The 22,201-nt window shown below is 42.5% G+C and overlaps 2 protein-coding genes across 3 annotated transcripts in view; one reads left to right on the plus strand and one right to left on the minus strand.

Moving 5' to 3' along the window:
* The window catches only part of arhgap21b (Rho GTPase activating protein 21b), a 50,981-nt gene extending 37,620 nt beyond the window's left edge, over window positions 1–13,361 (plus strand). Inside the window, exons 12-24 of one of the 2 annotated variants that reach the window (XM_080726322.1) lie at window positions 526–651; window positions 762–1,061; window positions 2,711–2,775; window positions 3,039–3,181; window positions 3,342–3,484; window positions 3,665–3,823; window positions 5,848–5,926; window positions 6,046–6,119; window positions 6,338–6,427; window positions 6,607–6,774; window positions 7,422–7,527; window positions 9,826–9,857; window positions 10,258–13,361. In XM_080726322.1, coding sequence (XP_080582448.1) covers window positions 526–651; window positions 762–1,061; window positions 2,711–2,775; window positions 3,039–3,181; window positions 3,342–3,484; window positions 3,665–3,823; window positions 5,848–5,926; window positions 6,046–6,119; window positions 6,338–6,427; window positions 6,607–6,774; window positions 7,422–7,527; window positions 9,826–9,857; window positions 10,258–11,793 — 3,021 coding nt within the window. In that variant the 3' untranslated portion in view covers window positions 11,794–13,361. The remainder of the gene's footprint in view (window positions 1–525; window positions 652–761; window positions 1,062–2,710; window positions 2,776–3,038; window positions 3,182–3,341; window positions 3,485–3,664; window positions 3,824–5,847; window positions 5,927–6,045; window positions 6,120–6,337; window positions 6,428–6,606; window positions 6,775–7,421; window positions 7,528–9,825; window positions 9,858–10,257) is intronic. The other variant, XM_080726323.1, reaches the window with a different exon arrangement.
* Window positions 13,362–15,690: 2,329 nt separating this feature from the next.
* Window positions 15,691–22,201, minus strand: part of LOC308285014 (A-type potassium channel modulatory protein DPP6-like) — a gene marked incomplete at both ends in the record, with an annotated part of 84,322 nt that continues 77,811 nt past the window's right edge. The window contains 10 exons of the mRNA XM_080725734.1: window positions 15,691–15,843; window positions 16,026–16,099; window positions 16,210–16,285; window positions 17,002–17,060; window positions 17,461–17,563; window positions 17,830–17,884; window positions 18,277–18,471; window positions 18,899–18,968; window positions 19,081–19,179; window positions 19,628–19,675. Of these exons, the coding sequence (XP_080581860.1) occupies window positions 15,691–15,843; window positions 16,026–16,099; window positions 16,210–16,285; window positions 17,002–17,060; window positions 17,461–17,563; window positions 17,830–17,884; window positions 18,277–18,471; window positions 18,899–18,968; window positions 19,081–19,179; window positions 19,628–19,675 (932 nt within the window). The remainder of the gene's footprint in view (window positions 15,844–16,025; window positions 16,100–16,209; window positions 16,286–17,001; window positions 17,061–17,460; window positions 17,564–17,829; window positions 17,885–18,276; window positions 18,472–18,898; window positions 18,969–19,080; window positions 19,180–19,627; window positions 19,676–22,201) is intronic.

Raw genomic sequence — 22,201 nt, forward strand, 5'->3', positions numbered from 1 at the left:
GGGAATTAAGGCACAAAAAAACACTTCATTCATGATACAATTTACCAAGGTGTATATATAGGAGTATAAATATCAGTAAATCACAAAAAAGTCAGAAGACTTAATTCCATTACTGTCCCAAAATAAATAATTGCTACATAGGTAGTATCTAACTGATAACACATACGTTATTCTATTATAGCTAAATAAAGTTCACTGTAATGTACAATGTCACGTGTAGTAGCTAAAATAAAAGTTTCATATTCACTGATTTAACTGGAATAATGTCTTCAGCACAACTTTGGTAGCATTTTACTTGAGACATACAAAATACTGCTCAGGTTTATGGCTGTGAATGGAACAACAAATGTATAATGGTGATGTTGAAAGTCTTTATAGTGACTCAAAATATGCTCACCTGTCTATAAGTGTTGACAGCTTTAGGCAGACAATTGTTGCTTGGCGGCGTTTGTAGGATGTGTTTCTACACATACAGAATGTTCTGCTGTCAGAGATCATTTATTCACATTTGCATTATGTTTGCAGGCTCTGGACGGGCACAAGTCTTCTGACGACTCGGGATCGAGACGGGATTCCTCCTCGGAGATCTTCGCTGATTCTTCCAAAGAAGGTTGGCTCCACTTCAGGCAGCTCAGCACGGATAAAAACAAGGTGAGCTCACGCATCCACGCTCTCACTCTTGGCGGTCATAAATGTCCCTCAACAACGGGTCAAGTTGTGAATTTCTCCTTTGTCCTCCACCGTGTCCACCATCTGTGCAGCGTGCTAGCGGCGGGATGAAGTCGTGGAAGCAGATGTACGCTGTCCTCCGAGGTCACTCGCTCACCCTCTTCAAAGACAAGAAGGACGGGGTGTCCCACGCCGCCTCGCAGTCCGATGAGGAACCGCAGTCCATCAGCATCAAGGCCTGCCTGATAGACATCTCCTACAGCGACACCAAGCGCAAGAACGTGCTGCGTCTGACCACGTCTGACTGCGAGTTCCTGTTCCAGGCTGAAGGGAGGGACGACATGTTGTCTTGGATCAAAGTCGTACAGGAGAACAGCAACCTGGACGCGGAGGTGAGTTCTAGCCGGCCTGAAGATAAGATGCAAGAAATTATTATTTCATTATTTTAGTATAGCAGCTATTAGCAGGTCACCTCGGGTTGCTGGTCACTTACCAACCGGGCTGGACAGAATCTAATATACAGTATCTTTATTTTTGACCAAAACTCTTGAACAATATTTTGACGATATTGTGGGGATGACTATTGGTAATTTAACAAAATATTGACACAATGAGACTTAAATAATTATCAGTAATGACTAAGTGGGTAAAGGCAAATAATAGAACAGCTAGTATGCAGCCTTTAAACCCAGGAAAAGACTGCACATATGACATTTCACAATAGTAATGATATCCAAAATCCCAGACGATAATTAATCTCATATTACAATGTCGACATAATATGAATATATTACCCAGCCTTACTTACCAACAAAAATGAGAGGATATTTTCTTTTGTTCTTACTTTTCATAATTGAGAAAAAACAGCTGTGTTGTCCTGGTAACCACTTTCTAGTCCAACAAATAGCAGCTGTAGTTGGTTTATTGTTGTTGTGGTTACAGTACATGCAGTTTGAATTGATTTAGAATGGTGATTAAACTGTTGACTGTGACTATTCTTGAGGTATCACGTCATGAACAGACTCTGCTAGTGTCAGTATATAAGAATTAATTACAGACAATGCAAATAAAAATGCCTAAGTAATCCCAACTCTCATGAGAACACCGTACAGTCCAGGAGACTCAATACAGTCCTCTCCTGCAGCTAATGGATGTTGCTAACACAGATGCATGAAACCCACCGAGCATAAGCGTGTGGACGCTGCATTATTGAATGCAGCCGTTCTTCTCACTGCTCACAAAAAACGTTTGTTCAAAAACGCTTTTTTGGTGGGTTCGGTGCGTGAGACTCCAGTACTGCATTTTCCCAGTTGCTATGGTGTTTGATTAAACAAATTAGGTTTGGTGCTCTGCTGTATGGGAGGCTACATGTGTTGCTATAACATCAAACCATTCAGCACTACATATTTGGTTAATCAAGCTTTGCTCCATGCTTACACATACTAGCTTGTCCTTTCTGGGCCTAATGGTAAATTTGCTTTATGTCCTCTCATGGCCCCAGCCTCGGAGGACTGCTGGCCCATGAAACAAGTTAATAGTCCCGTCGTTTGTTCAGCTGTCTGTCTGTTTGCCATTTGCCTTTAGGTTTTTGTCCATGGTCTGTAACACCAATGAGACAAAAGTCTCTCGATTAAAACAGGTTACTGGTTTCCTTAATGCCACATAGTACCAGGGAATTGGAAGTGTTTACTGTGCTTATCCTCATTTGTATTGATTACCCTTTAGCTGATGCGATAAGCTATATTACTTTAGTAATCATGTCACATAGTAGTACACAGTAAAATATTCAGTGTTCATTTGATTTGAATTAAATAAATGTTACGGGTTAATTTGGTTCCATTTCTAAATGAACACGAAGGAATTGCTGTGTATGAATTCCTTATGAGTGTTATGTTACTCCCAGAGGTGTCTCCCAAAAGACGCCACTTGAATCATCAAACTAAATTAGAACCTAAGACTATCTTATTCTTGCCATCCATATGTATATGTGAACTGCATTTCTGCATTAGATGTGGTAACTGATCATCACGTTTCATTTCAGAATGCTGCCGTAACAAGCCAGGATCTGATCACTAAAAAGATCAAAGAGTGCAACACCATGATGAGGTATGCAGCACTCTACATTGCCCCCTGGAGTTCATCCACAATACTGTTCTTCTATATGTATCTGTCAGGGCCTTGTTGTTTTTAACCCCCCTTAAACCCTATTCTGGTGTGAATATTCTGTGAAAATAGACAATCTACAGGCGTTGTGAGCTCCTGTCAATGAAGTACAGTACATAGGGGTGTTAATCTAACCTTGAATCATTTTTATTTGATTATATTTTTTTTGTGTATTGTGTTTGTGTTTGAAACTGGATTTGTCCCAGTGCACCAAGCAGCAGGTCAGAACCATCCCCCAAGACCTCCCGTCAGTCACTCAGCATCAAGCAAGCCTTCCGGGGAGGCAAGGAGGGCAAGAGCCACAGTCCCCATTCACCCAAGAGTGGAGATGAGAGGAGGGCTCTGAAAGGTAAGGATTCTAGTTTGGTTCACGGTTTGTTATTTCTTCATTGAAACCTAGCTGTGAGAAAGAAAGACAAGAGGTAAAATAGGTTCAGGTCAAAGCTCGAGCCTTTTGAGTTGATTGAGATCTTTAAGATTTGGTCTGTTCTTTGTGTGTGTGGTATCAGATGATTCTAGTCCGCCCCGGGACCGAGCTCCCTGGAGAAAAGGCATCACAGGCATCATGAAGAAACCATTTGAAAAGAAGCATCCTGCAGGCATCACATTTGGGGTGCGACTGGATGACTGCCCACCGGCACTATCTAATAGAGTAAGTCTGTCTGTGATGGGAGTATTTCAGTTTAGGTTATGTTAAGTTCGCATAGCAAGAAGTTTACATTGTAAACGACATGTTGCTTGGAGAGTGTGTCCAAATTCTGTGTTTAGAGCAGTGCAAAAAAGTGAAGTATCATTCGTGGTAACCCTTGCCCTGCCAACGTGTGCCATGCAGTTTGTTCCTTTGATCGTGGAGGTGTGCTGTAAAGTGGTGGAGGAAAGAGGTCTGGAGTACACAGGGATCTACAGGGTTCCAGGGAACAACGCTGCCATTTCCAGTATGCAGGAGGAGCTCAACAGCAAGGGCATGGCTGACATTGACATCCAGGAAGATGTGAGTGACACACGCACAGTATATATTATTTTTTTAATTTACTGATCAACTGTAATGAGATGCCAAAAATAGGAATCGATTATTAATTTATGAAATGATCAACTATCAATTATTGTTTATAATCAACTAAATTGATTACTTCGATTGACTGGTGCACCCCTACACGCATGCTTAAGTAGTACCACAATCCAATATACTTTTGACTCACTAGCTGTGTATACATGACAGCCTCATTCCAATCTGATCTAAATAAACCCGATTGAAGGTATTGGATCAAGTGTATACATGGGGTGAGATCAATCCGATCTGGTGTTTACATGTGCCCACTTTTAAATCGTGTTGTGACGCAAATGATTAAATAGATCGCATTTCCCTGTATCCATTAATAATAATAGTAATAATAATGGAGCCTAAGCAAATACACAGCCCCACCAAAGTGAAAAAATAAGCTGCAATGCTCTTTTGATTAGATTATTGGGGATGTGCGTTGTTCTGTATGTATTAGGCCTATATTATCATTATAATAATCATCATCATCATCATCACGTCACAATCCATATTTGCTCCCGACGGGCGACGGCCCATAGAACATATGGCTTCATGGACAAGTGCATTCACGATAATAAACAAAAAGTCTGTAATACTTTTAAAATTGACTCTCTTAGCTATATCCACTTACCCCAGGCCCCTTTAAATATTATTTATCTGATGAAGAATATAGGATGTTTTGCTGGTGGTTTCTTAGGCTATTTATGATCGCAAGAAGACAATTAGTTAGTGGCCAGATCAATCTGACCTGGGCAAAGACGCACAGGAGGATAGATGAACGAGGACGTAGCGTCCAGTCGCGCTAGAATATCTTTCTCTTTCTCTCACCGAACTACTGGAGAGAGAGTTTCGTGTGTGCTGTGTTTAGGCTGACCTAGGATCAGGTCTGTTAGCCGTGAGGCCGCGAGATGAATGAATGGCTGTGTAAGTGAGATGATAATGCTGGTCTAGGATCAGTTTAACGTGATGCGTAGCCTGCTGCCAGGATTTGAGACGCGTTGTGAGCTTGTAGATCGGCTATTTTTTGATGAGAAGGCACCCGCGACCGCGTACAAGTTAAACATGTCAAACAAACCGAAAATGACTTACCTCTGTAGTTAGAAAGTAGCCTATAAGTATTCCTTTAGGAATCCCTGACTTTTGTTTCGATCTTAATATTATAGATTCCTTGGCAGCCTTCTTCTGCCTGTCAATCAGTTAACAGCACGCTGCACGGCTGCAGTGAGTTATATAAAAGAGGATTTTAATAATGATTAAATGGTCGGGTCTCTCGGAACCTTGGAAATAAAAGGATTTCGGGACAACATGTCACGGGTTTCGGTCTGTAAAAAAAGAATGAACGTCGGAACGGGACGGAATCGGACGAGACCGTTACGGGGCCACTCAGGTTTGGTTTTGTAATTTGATTATTGTTTCATAACAGGTCGGAATCGGTCAAAATTTGACGGTCCATTTAGTTTTCGGGACCATTTTTTGGACCTGTGAAGATCTCTAGCCTACGGTTCTTCTCAATTGAGACAGGAGTCTAGTTGGGACTCGCGTGAGCGCACGCAAACACACACACTAAGTGGGCAGGCTACACAGATAGTCTGCACATTTATAGATTGATTAAAAAATGCGTTTATAAACTAAATAGATGCGGTGAAACATCACAAAAAGTGCCACAATAAATGGCCAGGAAGCCTGCGCTGAAAGAACATGTCACATTCTAATCGGGTTAGGTGTTTACATGGAAGGATTTTCCTTTTGATCGGGTCGTAAAAAAGTCTAGACCACCCCTCTGCATCCGATCAGAATTTAAATCGTGTTGGTTTTGATCGGGTTTATTTAGGTGTATACATGCAGAATTAGATCGGGTTTATCTAAAATCTTGTTTTTAATACGATTAGATGCGTGCATGTAAACGGGGCTACTGTGACTTAATCTTTGTTCTTTGTTGATGTAATGTTGTCTTACTGGCTTTTATCTAACCACAGAAATGGCGGGACCTCAACGTCATCAGCAGTTTACTCAAATCCTTTTTCCGGAAACTTCCAGAACCTCTTTTTACAAATGGTGAGGCATTTTAAATTATTTGAAAAGGATGGCAACAGCTGCTCAGTCAAGCAGACAGGTTTCTTCTATGATTTCATCCATTTTGATTTTTTTTCTTCACTTGCCTCACTATTCACCAGAAAAGTATGGCGAATTCATCGAGGCCAGTAGAACAGAAGAATCAGTTGAGAGATTAAAAGAGCTGAAGAGACTGGTGAGAAATGTTTTTTGTGGGAACAAATAATTGCATTCTGACCAGTTGGAAACTGATGCTTCAAGTTAAATATATATTCTTTAAATAGAAGTAAATGAAGTATATCTTCTAATCTGTGAAATTTTGAGATTTAATTTAATGTTTTAGCATTTTTCAACGACATGTCTAAAATAGGAACACCAGGGTTTATGTTAATGTCTCCCATTTTGTTTTTTCAGATCCATGAATTGCCTGATCATCATTACGAAACTCTAAAGTTCCTCTCTGGTCACCTCAAGTTGGTTGCTGAATACTGTGAGAAGAACAAGGTATTGCCACGGTCTTAACAAGTTCCATTAGTGTTGATTTTCGTTGCATAATCGCATGATCGCCTGTTTTGTTGGGGTGCAATGTCTCCTGCCTAATGTGTGGCTAATGTGTTTAAACATGTCATGCCCTTGTGGATAACTTAAGTAAATGTAATTGAGCCAAACCTGATTGCCTTCAGATGGAGCCTCGCAACCTGGCCATTGTGTTCGGACCTACCCTGGTGAGAACCTCCGAGGACAACATGACCAACATGGTCAACCACATGCCAGACCAGTGCAAGATAGTAGAGAACCTTATTCAGCAGTGTGACTGGTTCTTCACAGAGGATGGTGACGAAGACCCTGTCGTAAGTGGATGTGTTTTTTTTTTATGTTTTTTTTTTCTCCATTTGTTTTCCTCCCATACATATAACCTTGCTTATTTGACTTAAAACCACAACCTTTTTTTTCCTGGGTCTAGAACACTGGTTCTCAACCTTTTCAGGCCGCAACCCCCCACCCACCCTGACGAGCACTAAGAGTTGAGGCATTACATTGTGTATAACATGGTTCTATTGTGAAAATAGCAGATCTACATGCTCACAACGCCTTGCGCTGCGAGGCGTTGTGAGCATGTAGATCGGCTATTTTCACAATTTCTGCCTCTAATATTTGACAATTTGGAAGATGTTTAATTTTTAATTTTTAATTAAAAAGTCCTTAAATTGTCTCTTTAGAAATGTGCATATACCTCATATACACTTAAACTTTATGTTGGATTGTTTACTGTTGTGAGAAAACAATGTTGCACATTAAGTTAATCATCTGGGAACCCCCCAAAATAATTTGGAGACGCCCCTGGAGGTCCCGACCCACAGGTTGAGAACCACTGGTCTAGAAGGAAATCCCACTGATTCATTGATCCAACTTAGCTCCAGTGTTCAATTTCTTTGTTTCGTTTTCTTGCCTCGCCCTAACTTGACTGTGGTGTGTTCTTCTCTGTCCTTCATACCAGACCTTAGTAGAGCAGGAGAGCACAGTGCAGTCTCAGCCTGTGCCCAACATCGACCACCTGCTCTCCAACATTGGACGAACCACGGCCTCGCCAGGCGAAGTCTCAGGTAACTCACCAGCAGTTCTCTCTCACCTGGAGTGTTCCTGCATTAGCACAGTGAACGTATCATACGCCTCTGAGACGGGTGCTCTACTTGTACATTAGAAGAGAAACATTTTAGATGTGTGCTAAGAATGTGCTTTTTTGTTAGTATGAAGAATAGTTCTTCCCATGTCTTATGGCTAAGCAATTATAGTCTGTCTGTGCTTCTGTTAAAGCAGCTGCTTTTTTCAATAGTTTTCCAATGAATAAATTATGTTGTGGCTTCCCATTGGAAAATTGTTGGGAAAAAAAATGACCTGGCATTATGTTGAACCTCTTATTTTGATTAAGCATCCATTTTGTTTTTTGTTGAGTCTTATTATTTTTTCACCCTAGACACGGAATTGCCGTCCACTTTTTTTAAAACTTTTTTTAAAACCTTTTTCTTTTTACACCTTTGCTTTGAAACCGTTTATTTCTTTCCCTCCCTTCGCTCAAGTCATCCCTTTCTTTACTTTACCCTACGTTGAGGTGACGACTCCTTTTCTTTCAGTTCTTTTTCGTCCCCCACCTCCTGCCCCTCTCACATAAACCTGGCATGTTCTTTCCCCCCAAAACCAATAACAAACGAAAACAACAACTAACAGACAAAAGGAAGAGTGGAAGTTGTAACCCTTCTGACCTGTGCCGTTCTGTGTGAAGTGTGTTGTTTTTCTCCTATGTACTGTACCTGTCCAGCACTCACACGTTACCCTAATCTTAACACAGGCCCAGTGGGCGGCGTCTATCACTCGGTGATGTCACTGATGGACTCTGTTATATCAGTGGTGGACAGCTGGGACTGTCGGAAGAAGGACGAGTGTTGTCCCCAATGTAGCTGCCTAGTCTGCAGAAACCCGCTGCTCTTGTAAATTGGGGTGGAAAAGGAGAGAAAAAAGACGAAAAAAAAGTAAAACGAAAGAAAGAGAAGTCGATGTTTGTCACTTTTTTTGTTCCTGTGGTGTGTGCACGTCTCATATAAAAAAATAAAGAACAAGCAAACACGAAAATACCCTAAAAGTGAAGGGGATACAGAGCGACGCTGCTGTACTTCTCTCTGAAAGCCCTTCTGCTGTCTCTCGTTGTCTCTTAAGCTGATCGCAAGGACAAGTAGCATGGTAGGGTCAACCTCAGGTTCTCTTATCGGTCATGTGGCATAATCTGTCATGGTGTCTGAGGGGGGGCCGTAGTGGCGGGACTGAGCTGGCTGTTCTCAGTACACGTGCACTCACGCACGCAACACGTGTGCCACACACACACAAACACGCCAGGCCGATTCAATAGTTGGTGGATTAGCGTAGTCGACGCACATTTGCGGTTTAAAAAGATTTTTACATGGCATGTATTTTATTGCCATTGGCAGCCACTGGTTGTTTCAGTCGCCCCCCTTTTCTGTGCATCTGTCTGATTTTGGTGTTTGTGACGTCCTAATGCCAAGACCCCCCCTCTGTCTTCATTCAGCACAACAACATTAGTGCTGAACACTGCAGCCTACCTTCACCTCCCATTGTTACATAACACCCACCATTTTACCTGTCAAACACCCTGCCCTCGTCCTTCAAATCATGACACAATTAAGGTACACACATACTAAACTGATGGCCTACTTGTAGCGGTTATTTGCGGTAGGCGTGCCGTGGAGTTCACTTTCACAGGCCGACTACAGGTATCAACCTGTCCACTTGCCTGCACCAGGCATTGACCAGAACTCACACATTCATTGCACACACACACACATACACGTACATAAACACGTGTTCACCTCAGGTCCCACTGAGCGTGTTTATCCAGTAGGCCTCGTCAACCCCCTCTTCCTATGTGACGTCTTTGAGTTGGGAAAGAATGCCTGTTGGCTGTGTGTGATGCTCTGTGACTGGCGTGACGTTTTGTCCTGTGACGTGCTGTCCTTCATGCCGTTCCATGAGCATGAGCTGCTTGGTGTCTTGGTCATCCGGTCGGATCACACCTCCTCCTCACCTCCCTCTCTTCTTCATGTCATCTTCTGGGCCTCCTCCCGCTGCCTCCTCCTCCGCTCTTCACCTTTAGAACACTGCACTTCTGTTGTTTGCTCCTCTTTGCTCCAACTCTTCCATGAGCTGAAAATGTGCCGACCGTGTTCACACAGCCGCTCTCATTGTGTCTCGTCTGTCCGTTCCACTCTCAGCAAGCCCTTCATCCATCCACTGTCTCTCTCCCTTTCTTCTATCTTTATTGATCACTTTTCTTCCCAGCAGGTCATTGATGTTGTTGACTTGTCATTAACTTTTCATTTTCTGTCACACAGATTCAGCATGTAGTGACTCCTCCAAATCAAAGGTAAGTCTAAGCTCTCATTCTGAGTTTATCTTTGGTAACCTGCCAACCTAGTTGGACGGGCGTCATGTTTTCACCCCGTTCGTCTGTTGAGAATGATAATGAATCAGCTGAATCTTCAATAAAGTTTGTGGGAATACCTGGCAAGCCCTGAAGATTTTGGGGCTCAAAAGTCGCAAAATAACTCAAATGAATGGTGAAATTGGTGCTAATGCTCGTTAGGCTGCCCTGAAGAGGTGATTAAAAGAAATCATTAACTTTAGAATAAAAAAAAAGTCAAAGGGCAAGGTCAAAATTACACAATCAGTCATATCTTGTGCAGAAAAAAATTAGCCACTCACTCCTGTGGTTGTTTCAGTGTCTTTTATTGCTGTTTAATGCTGTGTTTTGTGTTGTAACTCAGCAGGGCCTGTGGGGGTCTGGGAAGGATCAGTGTAGCAAAGAGATGCTGCGCTCCTCCTTCTTTGTCAGCCGCAAGCGCAAAAAGCCCAAGGACAAGGTTCACCCTAGCAGCTCTGATGACGACCTGGACGCCGTGTTCTCAAAGGAGGAGCTCCCTGACGAGCAGCAGCAGCAGCCTGCCTGGTGCCCCGACAGCCAGACCGAGGAAGACGGGGAGACGGATGAGACGAGTGAGAAAGAGAAGCGTGGAAACAGCTCTGAGGAACAGCTCGGCAAAAGGCGCTCCAGTAGCCTGATGTCTCCGCCCTCCCCTTCTCCCAAACATACCTCCCCCACCCTCCGCGCCTCCTCCCCGTACACGTCGCCCTCCCACTCCCCAAGCCTCATTTGCCACATGCCAGTGGCACATCAGTCCTCTCTGTCAGACCCGCCTTCGAACTACGACGACACAGTGTCTGACCTCGGCACCATGAACAGCACCAGTTCTCAGGCCTCTGTGCCCAGGATGAGGCACGGCAGGACGGTGTCTCTGGGACCGGAGGTGGGCCCCAGCACGCTGGGAGCGGAGGTCTGCTCCATCACCTCCGACTACTCCACCACGTCCTCCATGACGTTCCTCACTGGCGCCGAGCTGAGCACCCTCAGTCCAGAGGTGCGGTCAGTGGCTGAGAGCAGGGGCGGTGACGATGCAGACGACGAGCGCAGCGAGCTCATAAGTGAGGGGAGAGCAATGGAGACGGACAGCGAGAGCGATCTGTCAGTGTACGTCGGAGGGAAAGAGGCTCGACCCGTAGAGGAGAGCCGGCAGGAGTGCATTCGGCCTCTCCCCTCCCACAGACTGATTGAATGTGACACCCTCTCCAGAAAGAAAGCCGCCGCGCGTCAGAAGACTGACAGCGAGTCTTCGCTAGATGGGGCGCGGAGTGACAAGGAAACAAACAGGCTGTCTGTCGCTTTGGGTTCGGCCAAGGTTCGTTCTACGGGCAGCCTCAGTTCGTCATCGCGTAGTGAGTCTGAGAAGGCGGAGCCTGCATGGAGGATCAAGATCACAGATCGCCTGAAGTTCCGTCTGCGGACGTCCGTGGACGACATGTTCGGCGTGGGCACCCAGAGAAGCCGGTCGCCAGAGGGCCGCAGTAAGAAAAAGAACATCCGCCGGAGGCACACCATGGGCGGGCAGAGGGACTTTGCCGAGCTGTCAGTGCTGGGAGATTGGCAGCAGCCATGCGGCGTGGGCTCGTCGGCCGTGGACCGGCTGAAGCCCAAGTGCAGTTCCCAGGACTTCTCCATCAGGGACTGGATCGCCCGTGAGCGCCATCGCACCAGCAACCCAGAGTTCAGCCTAGACCTCTCTGAGAACCAGGGAGCGCTGTGCCAGGCGGCTCATTCCTCCTCGGAGCCACTGTCGCCGTGTCCAGCTGAGCTGTGGAACGGAGACACTCCCCAAAGTAAAAACCTGAGCCTGTCGGCCACTCCTCATCCACATAAACTCTCTGGTGCCCAGGTGGTGCACTCAAGGTTCTACCAGTACCTGTGAAGCAACTGTGTCTTTGTTTCGGGTCCTCTGTCTGTGAGGTTTGTTCGTATTTGGGAGACTGTCACTAAAATGTTTTGTCTTGGATGTGAGTGATGTCAGTGAATGAGCATGTTGTACAGAAGGTGTTGTTTCTCAGTGTGTTTGTCGTGAGTCAATAACCAGGTGTGTGTGTGTGTGCGTACGTACGTGTACTTGTGAAATGACAGTTAACTGCACATGGGGATTGTTCAGGTGACATTTATGAGGCATGGAACAAACCATTGTTAAACAACTTGTTTTTATTTTTTTAATGACAAATGACTTTGGGACAAGTTGGTAAATTGAGTTGAGTTCCTAATGGGAATTAAATTCTCTTGATTGAATTCCCGGTTATGCTGAAAACAGAGAGGACCTATTGCTCACGTCAAACTGAGCATGTGAAAGTAATGTCTAGAGAAAGTCTGAATGGTGATACTAAAGATTATGAACTGGTTAGCTTAAAGTGGCTTTAAAAGGTATACTGACATCAGTAGGAATAGCAGGAAGTAGTTGAATAAAGAACAGATTTTAGTATTGCAGAGGAACTATTTTTGTGTAACGATGAGGGTGATGCGAGTCCTTAACCAAATGAAGAATGTACAAAATATGCTTGATGTAATACTGACTAAAAGCTTTAGTTGCTTGTGTTTTCATTTCTAAAAAGAAAAAAAAAGTGTACATATGCCCCTTCTCTCTGTACTTGAAGTGTTTTAATTTTTGTTTTGGTACAGCCTGTGTTTGGACTGCCATACAAGCTGTCAAGGGGCCTTTCCCAAGGTACATTGTGAGACAAGAGACTGTGTGGACTTATGCAAATGGAAAGATACTGTTTTAATTAAACCCTTTTCAGTGACGAAGAGCAGTGATCAACATCTAAACGATGCGAGATGTTCCACTGTGCAATTGTCGATGCACTTGTGGTTACATGCATCTGTCAGTTACTAGTGTAAGATTGCAAAAACGAAAGGAGAAAAAAAGACTAGAAGAATATGAATAATCAAATCAAAAAACATGTTTCTTCGCAATAGGAAGTGCCTCACAATGAACTGCAAGGGTGCCATGTCGTCTTTGTTGAGATACGTGGAGATGTTACTGTGAATGAGACTTATTGTTGACTTCACCCAAGTCATTCTACAGGTTATCTTATCAAATGCCGAGCTTCCATTCCTTAGGCATTCCACTCTGGTCTTAACATGTTTTATACTTTCACCTTTTTTGTTGCTTTTTTTTTCCTCATCATTTTTTTTTTTTTTTTTTTTTAACAGAACTTGAATTTTAAATATTTCTTGTAAAATAAGTAACTTAAATGTGTATATAAATGCCATGTTTTAGCTGCTTTTTCTCTTTTTGTTTCCATCAAACTGCGGGATTAATTCTAAGTACAGTATTGTGAGATATGGCACTCATGAAGCCTAGGTGGGTGGGTGGGTGTCGTGAGCAGGTGGTAGGTACTACTTCTCAAGGGAGAGAAACCCCTGCATATGAGCAGATTTCATTGAGCTGGACCATTTGTACCAATGTTGTGTCCTCTCTGAGAGTGAGAGAGTGGGCCACGGACCCCTAAAACACTGGAAATAAATCTTGTCAATGGCAGATTTCCATGGTTGATTGTTTTATTTAACACATCACCTTTACACTGGCTTTGCAAGAGGCCTGCCGTCTATTAGATGGTGCCGTCTATCAATACCAATCGGTGCCATATTGCTTGTGCGCACTACCAGTATGCCAACTTGGTATCTCCACTAATTGTTTCACCTATTATACATTTTAGTGTGGTTGCTATAGGCAACACTATTGTATTCGGTCTGAGATTTCTTTTCCCAGCAAAGTGCTTCACTTAACATCACCATATCTAATATAAACTATTTATAAACAATGGGGCTCTGATCAGGCTGAAACCCTGCCTAAATTTGGAGGCATAGTCATTGACGACTGATGTCACAGGCTGGGCACTTGGAAGTGAATTACCCCTTTGGAGCCAAATCATTCCTATATGGATCCACATGATTCTACTTTGTATTTAGGTGTTGGCAGAAATACTGTAGACTTCTTGGGGGCACCTTGTTGGGTTACAATTTACAATCTATGCTTTTAGCAGATGCTCTTAATCCATAGCGACTAACAGTATTTTGTTGGGTTAAGTGTGTTTAAACTTACCACAATGTCATGGTTATGAATAACAAAGACAATGCAATACCCAGACTTTACACAAGAGGGCGGACTGAACTTGTATAAAGAGTGTTGTCTTCAAGTGTACCCATTAGTATTATTTAAGAAGGATATGACTTATTAAACACCCACATACATTTGAAAATGCTTTATATACAATTTGCGCACACAACAACAATATATTTATACATTTGTACATCAGTTTACTATAGAAACCCTCACTGACAATACGAACATAACATGGGGACAGCCAAGCCATTTAACACACAATTCAAATAAACTATTGACAAAATAATTAAACAGTTAACTCACCAATATGTTGTAAAGTAAAACTCTCAGTTGCCTTTATTTTAAAGCAACTGGTACATTCTTAAGGTTTGTATTTCTTACCACAATAACATTCCTCAAGGACACATATTTTCTAATAACACTCAAATCTTAACCTTTTATTTTAATGAATAACTGTTCTTTTAAAACTAAATAAAAAATAACCCTACAACTGACTGGCTATCCATCGAATGTAAGGGAACTAAAATAACGGTCAGACTTTTATTTATATAAAAAAGAAAGGACCTATTTACTCAATTCCATTGAAATGTGGGTCCCTAACAGACATTTTACCCACAGTAAGGCACAGTAACTCTAAGAACATCAGAGCTCAATTCCAAAATGACAGGAGAGAAAAATAAATAATATTGTACAATGCATTTTCAAAAGAGGTCTTCGTTTGGAACAACACAAATTAAAATTGTGCCGTCGATTTTGAAAGGACACCATGGACTGATGTAGCCATCACTCCACTTACAGCCACAGTACTACTTAAGACATACTAAACATCACAGAGAAACAAGTACCGGTAATCAATCATAATCCTGGACACAATAAGATGGTCGGTTGGTAGGCACTCAGCCTCTCAAAAGTTCAATCTAAACTGAACCAATCTGATGACGCGCTGCACGCGGGATGGTGTGCGCTTTATGAATGTTTGGAGATGATCTTCAATGAGTATGTTGATCCTCTATGTGGCTCCTTCAACACTTAAGTTCATTTAGTCCAAAAGCAAGGTAGAAGAAGAAACGTCGTGTTCATGGTTGAGATTCAACTAAAGTCAATAACGTGACATAGGAGTAAGGTGTGTCCGGGCTCCTTTAGCCAATAGAGAGTGAGGTGGGGGATGGAGGGTGTGGGCACATGCAGGACAGGTACTGCGCTCTAGGGATGGGACCATATGAAAACTTCATGTCACGATTATTAATTTTGTGACCATTTACGTTATTATAGCGATAATCCAAATATCCCCAACATTCATTATCCTGGGGCGGAACATTTGCCAAAAAATAGCAGATCTACAAGCTCACAACACGTCTCAACGGAGAGAGCTTGTAGATCAGCTTTGGTAGAGAGTGAAAAAAAGACTATCAAGTTTTACCAATTATAGAAGGTTTAAATGTTACCGAATACGCAGCTCGGCAAATAAACGGTGGATTGTTCCCAGTGCATGACGGAGGATAATTTCACGATAAATGTAAATCTCCACGATACGATTATTGCGAGTGTTTTTTATCACGATAGACGATAATAACGATTATTGTCCCATCCCTACTGCGCTCTGGAGCACAGTGCAAATCATAGTGGCAGCAGGTGGGAAGAAGGTGATGACAAAGATCTGTTGCATATTGTGCTGTAGTCGTATGGATTGGATGGACACGTTTAACCATCGTCCTCATGGTCATCATCGTCCACCTCCTCTATTATAATTATTTCCGGCAGCCGGAAACACTCCTCAAAGTAATTGACCAAGGACTGGCTTAGATGCTGCTGTGTTCCGTCGCTGTGCAGGAAGTGTCCCTCGTCTGGGTAGATCTACAGAAGAACACCCACATAACACTTACTATGAATGAAACCTAAGACTATGCAGTCAATATCTGCTCTTTCTAATATTGTAGCAAGTGTAATGATAAGCACTGGAGTTATTCCAGAGATGTACACTAATAGCTGTCTTCATTCTTACAAAATTTGCTGAGAATATGACAACTGAAACTCACCTGCAGACTATAGTTGGCCTTCTGGCTAATTAGATGGTTGATGAATTTGGCTGAGTGCTGGAAGTGAACCATTTCTGTGATGGAAGAGAAGGCAAAGATAGCTCTAAAAATGCACTAATTAATTATTGTATGATTGATTTTAGCATCTTGGCAACACGATACAGTATCAACTGATGAAAGTTACCGTCAGCGGTCGGGTGGATTATTAGGTACTGTTTATCCATAATAAGAGGACCAGCTCTGTTAACCAAATTGGCCATCTGAGGGAAAAGAGAAGGTAGAATTGTTCAAAATATTGTGTGTGTGTGTGTGTGTGTGTGTGTGTGTGTGTGTGTGTGTGTGTGTGTGTGTGTGTGTGTGTGTGTGTGTGTGTGTGTGTGTTTTCTATTTCACTCTAAATAGATCAGTGGTTCTCAACCTTTTCAGGCCGCGGGTTAGGGTTATTTTATTTTAACTGGCGACCCCCCCACCCTGACGAGCACTAAGAGTTGAGGCATTACATATTGATTAACACGGTTCTATTGTGAAAATAGCAGACCTACATGCGAGGCGTTGTGAGCATGTGGATCAGCTATTTTCACAATTTATATTTTAGAGGTATTAAAAAGTCCTTAAATTGAACCACTGCAATAGGGCACCCTGCTTGTTCTGGGGAGATATTGTGAGTTCCAGGCAGTACTAGGTGCCAGCCAGTAGGTGTCCTACTACTACCTGACACCAGGGTCTAAATGTCTCAATGGAAGAGTAGGGTTTCCATGAACCACTTCCAACCACAGCAGATGTGCTGGTTATATTGTATTAACATACTGTACCATACATAGTTATAATGTATTATCATGCTCTACCATACAGATTGGATCATTTAATATAAGTTCAGGATTGCTGCTATGACAGGGAAGAGGTTGACTATATTCCCAAACTCTTCCACTGATTTCCATAGACCTTTGATAATTAAACCAAAGTGCAGAAGGTGTACCTGATATACTCTGTTGTCTGTCTTTGGGGAGCCGAGGTAACGTTCTGAGAACGCAGAGGCTGAGATTTGGAGAAAAAAAAGGACAACAAAGACAAAAGACAGATTTATACTCCATTACACGTTAGTGTCAATCGCAGAAAATAGCTACAAGCTCATAACTTGTCACAATGCTACTGTATGTGCCGTGAGCATGTCGATTGGCCATTTTCAGTGTGCAACTAAGTATACAAATTAAGCATAGCTTTGATTGTATTTGACTCTATGTTTGTCATTTGGTATGTGATATGGCGACCTTGAGTCTGCAATAAAGATTGAATTGAATTGAACCACCAGCTGACCAGGGAAACGTAAAGGCATAGTTGAAATGCAATATATATATATATATATATATATATATATATATATATATATATATATATATATAAAAAGAAAAAAAGGATTTAGATATCACAACATTACCATAGAGCTCGAAATCTGTGATGGGGGAAACTGCTGCTCCACATTTAAGTTCCGTAAACTCCTCTGAATTTAGCAGCATGGTGGCCAAATATCCACCATACACCTAAAGAAAGAAAACATCAGAGCGGTAAGGAAACGTACTATGTTTTTCAAGGTAGATAGATACCTTTATTATCCCAAGGGGGAAATTTAGTAATGTTGAATTACCTGTAGCACTCGAGTGTATAAAAATCCCACTGGATCCCAAGACTACTTACTAAACTGAGTTCACAATGGCTACTTTGTGACTACTACTAGACTGTGACACTATTTCATTTATCTTCTTCAAAGACAGAAAACACGGAAAGCACATCGACCAGCTCTCCTTACCTTTCCATACACTCCCATTCGAGTTTTATCGATATAAGGTTCTTTGGATATGAGTCTGAAATGAGAGAGAGAGAAATAATGAACCCTGACAGACCAAGTCCAAGAGCACAATAATTTGGATTACCATATGGATAAGAATAGTCTGGAGCTGCAGCTCTGTTGTAAATGCATTTGTTTAAAAACTAATATATATATACCCTGTATATATATATTTGTTTAAAAACAAATATATATATATACAGGGTATATATTATATATTTTTTCACCTAGCCATATTAATACAAGCTTTTTTAACATTATGCCAGAAAAGTGCCTTGGATTCTGTCTTTTGTTGAACTTTTGTTGTTCTTTACCAAAGGGCATACAGTACAGTACACAATTTGACGTCCCTGCAAAGTGCATGTGCCAAGGCTGAATGGCCATAATCACACTGTGGGCTGGGCTGACCTGAGTGCCTCCAGCTGGTCTCTCTCCTCCAGCCTCCCCAGCTTCCTCCTGACCCTGTGAAGCAGGTTGGTACCCTGGAAGCCGCTGCCATGGCCATCGAAGCGGACAACAATGGTACTAAAGCTGCTGACCAGCACTGTGGCCCAGTCCACCTGGAACTGCTCCGTCACCATCTGGCCACCAGGTGTGCCATCCCTGACAAAGGCAAGGCAGGCTCAAAATCACCTTGAGACTCGACACGCGCTTTGTCTGCAAATCTGCAATGTCATAGCGTCACAACGTTGACCCCTAAGGGACCATTTTTGTTGTGCAATGGTGTAAAGTAACTAAGTACATTTCCTAGTACTGTACTTAACTACAATTTTGAACTTTACTTGAATAGTTCCGGTTTCCAATACTTTTACTTCTACACTACATCTCAGAGGCAAATATAGTAGTATATTTAGATTATTATTACAAAACATACATTAACCACTTATATACATTTTGATCATTTGAAAATAGCAGATCTACAAGCTTGTAGATCTGCTATTTTCCAAAGATTTGTATACATTTGAAAACTTGAAATAGGACACATTTGAGTACTTTTCTCCACCATTGGAAGGGTGCATAGCATACTTACACTAGTAGTAGTAAGGGATAAATGGATGAATCTATGAATGCTGCTGGCTTCAGAATCTGCATGGTCAGCACTGTGACAAAGGACATAAGGTCAATGAACGGATTGACTGGCTATGATGTCATCAGGGTGGCATGTGTACACCCTGGATAAAATGTATTTTCTATGGGTGCTTGGGTACATACTGTAGTCGTCTATGGTGATCGTCTCATATTCTATTTTTGGCATCTGCATGTTGAAGAACGTGTTGTTCACAAGTTCATTTGTCTCGATGTCGATTACTTCTGCAGTTGAACAAAGAACAGAGGCATCAGTGGACTCTTCATCAGTGGGGCAAATTCTCCCCCATTTCCTCACAATCAGGGGTGTCCCACCAAATTCTGGGCCCTGGGTACTTTAACTATTGAAAAATAGCAGATATACAAGCTCACAGTGAGGTCAGTGAGGGGCAATTCAGTGAGGGGCAATTCTTTCAACATAAGATGCTGCATACAAGTTCAGGAGAGTTTGAACAAGGCAATTCTCTTGAATGCTGCCTTAGGGTATGGCATGACGTCATTTGCATTTCTTTTACCATAGTAAAAACTGCCTTCATGATCTAGAGAGGGAACTTTTTACAGACAGATAAAAGGGCAGGAGCTCATGCCCCATTTGATGTCTATGCATGCAAGCACCTGGCTGAAGGACAACCCTAAGTGCAGCTAGTAACATTGTTTTTCCTCTGGAACTCACTCTGTTTGTCCTTGGTGCTATAGACCGCCACGCTGGGTATATCTGGACCTAAAGAGAACAACACAGGAGAAAAAAAGATGGACTAAGTCAGAGTTAGATGTTACATTTTCTAGGGGTAGGGCCCAACAAGCCTTGTTGCTTCTCTCTACTACTACTGTGAAATGTATGTACAGACATTTTCCGTATGCATATTTATTTTGTTACTCCTATTTTTCTACTTTTTCAATCTATTGTATAATGCCCAAAGAGCTGAAAATAAACTGAACTGAATACCCACTAATGCATGGGTCTTCAACAGGGGGTCCGGGACCCCTAGGGGGTCCTCAGAGTTACTACAGTGGGGCCTCCACATCCTTGTGTGATAGAAACCTTTTTCTCCTTTTTTATATTAACCACTTGAACCCTAGTGTCCATATTCTGATAACTTTAGCCAATAATAGCAGATATCCAAGCTCAAAACGCCTCGCACTGCGAGGCGTTGTGAGCTTGTAGATAGGTTATTTTCGGTGAAGAGGTTTGGTGTAGAGGGGGAAAAGAGCAGATTAAGTACAGAGTGAAAGGTCAAGTTTATTAAGTATTGATGGTTCAGGTGGTTAAATATCTGAAAACACAAATTGACATGAATCCCAAATACACTGATGATTGCGCTGTCAAACAATACATACAGTATATGGAATCTATGAAAAGGTCGTGGGGGTCCCTGCTTCATCTCTCTCTTATCTCTCTCTCAACTAAGGGGTCCTTGGCCTGAAAACGTTGAAGACCCTTGCACTAATGAAAGCCTCAAATGCCCCCAATAGCACTTGTAAACTACTGCTGACCTCGCCACCCCTAACAAGTAAATAAACCTTGGACACAAACCTCTCTCTTATCTTCATTTTCAAAACAGCTCTCTCAGCTACGTCTTCCACTTCCTTCCCCATGGGAAGCAGATGTATGCCAGCTTATTATTCCTTATGGACCTGCTCTCTGAAGATCTAATTAATGAAGAAAGCCAGCGGCCCCTTTACCTCTCTGGGGTGAGCCCTCTACACAAATCAGCTCCTGTACCAGCCATGACACTGTGCCCCAGTGTTCCAGCCAACGGGGGAGATAACAATGATGAAGTGTCTTATAGGAAATGAGAACAAGACTAGTCTCTTTTCAGAGCCTCACCCCTACCAATAAGGAAAGTAGAGGAAGGACACTTCTAAAGAGAACACCCATGGGCGCTGTGCCAGCTGCCCAGTAGTCACTGTTGGGCAGTTGGCATGCGGTTTTGACAAGACATCTATAGCTATGGCCGATTAGAGGGAGCCAACAATGTTTTGAGATTAACTGACGCTGTCCAAATCAATGTAAGCAGTCACCCTGACATGACAGCTCTAATTTAATTGAATCTGCTTACAAAACATGGGCTACCTGTCCTGAAAAAGAATCACACTTATCTAAGACCGATGACATTCGCTGCTGTACATACAGTACAGTATATAATAGTGTGATCATATTATACTAGTAAGACGCCTCAGGGCGACATGCGACCTCGACCTAAAGGGTGAGGTCGCGCCAATTCTTTGCCATCTGGCCAGTGATGTATATCGGACCAGTTACCCATATATGGAGACCCCTGGTAGCCATATATGGAGATCCATGGACTGTATATGGACATATGCTGTGAGAGCCCAAACATGCTTACTAGGTTATTCATTATGTGAAAGTCCAATGATGTCTATGCTATGACATCTGACATCATACCCTTTTATGCCCATACATGGAGAACCCTGTCTGTAGAACCAGACACAAAGATATGGGCTGTCTTGGCCATATATGGATTCTGTTAGTGTGGTATGTGGCCGATGTGGCCTCCATATATGGGCATTCCCATATGAAGTCCTGTTAGATATGGGCTTAATATTGATGACATCAGGGAACTCCATATATCGGCATAAAAGGGATTCTGTTAGTGTGACATCACAGTGAAGCCAGAGCGTGATGTCAGAGCGGCAAACCCATTCTGTTAAGAGTGGTTCCCCTGACAAGTGAACTGCATAGCAAAATGGGATGGCCCACATTACTGGAATGTGTCTCTTGCACTGATTTCTAAAATTCATTTGTCTAACAAACCAGTCAGTATATAGAACAGACTGTCACTAGTGTGTGATGGACATCAGGTCAACACAAGATCAAGACACAAAGATCATTATGTTTTACCACAAATAAAAACTGTTATGGGAAGTAGATATTTTATTTTTAAGGCAGTTAAATTATGGAGCCAGGTGCGATAACTAAGAAGACTTTTTATTGATGATTTATCTAATGTTTTTATTTACTATTACCGGTATGTTTTTTCAGTTTTTCGAATAAAGTGGTAAATTGGTTTTGGTATGCGGCCAGGTCTAGGCCTGGCTCAGGGAGGAGGACGCCATGCATAGTCCACTATGGGCATCCTAGGGGTGCGATAGGCCTAGTAGTGTGTGTGTGTGTGTGTGTGTGTGTGTGTGTGTGTGTGTGTGTGTGTGTGTGTGTGTGCGTGTGCGTGCGTGCGTGCGTGCGTGCGTGCGTGCGTGTGTGTGTGAAAGAGTGAATAGAAGTTTA

This window comes from Nannobrachium achirus (assembly GCF_963921795.1).
Source record: "Nannobrachium achirus genome assembly, chromosome: 5".
NCBI classification, from domain to species: Eukaryota; Metazoa; Chordata; class Actinopteri; order Myctophiformes; family Myctophidae; genus Nannobrachium; species Nannobrachium achirus.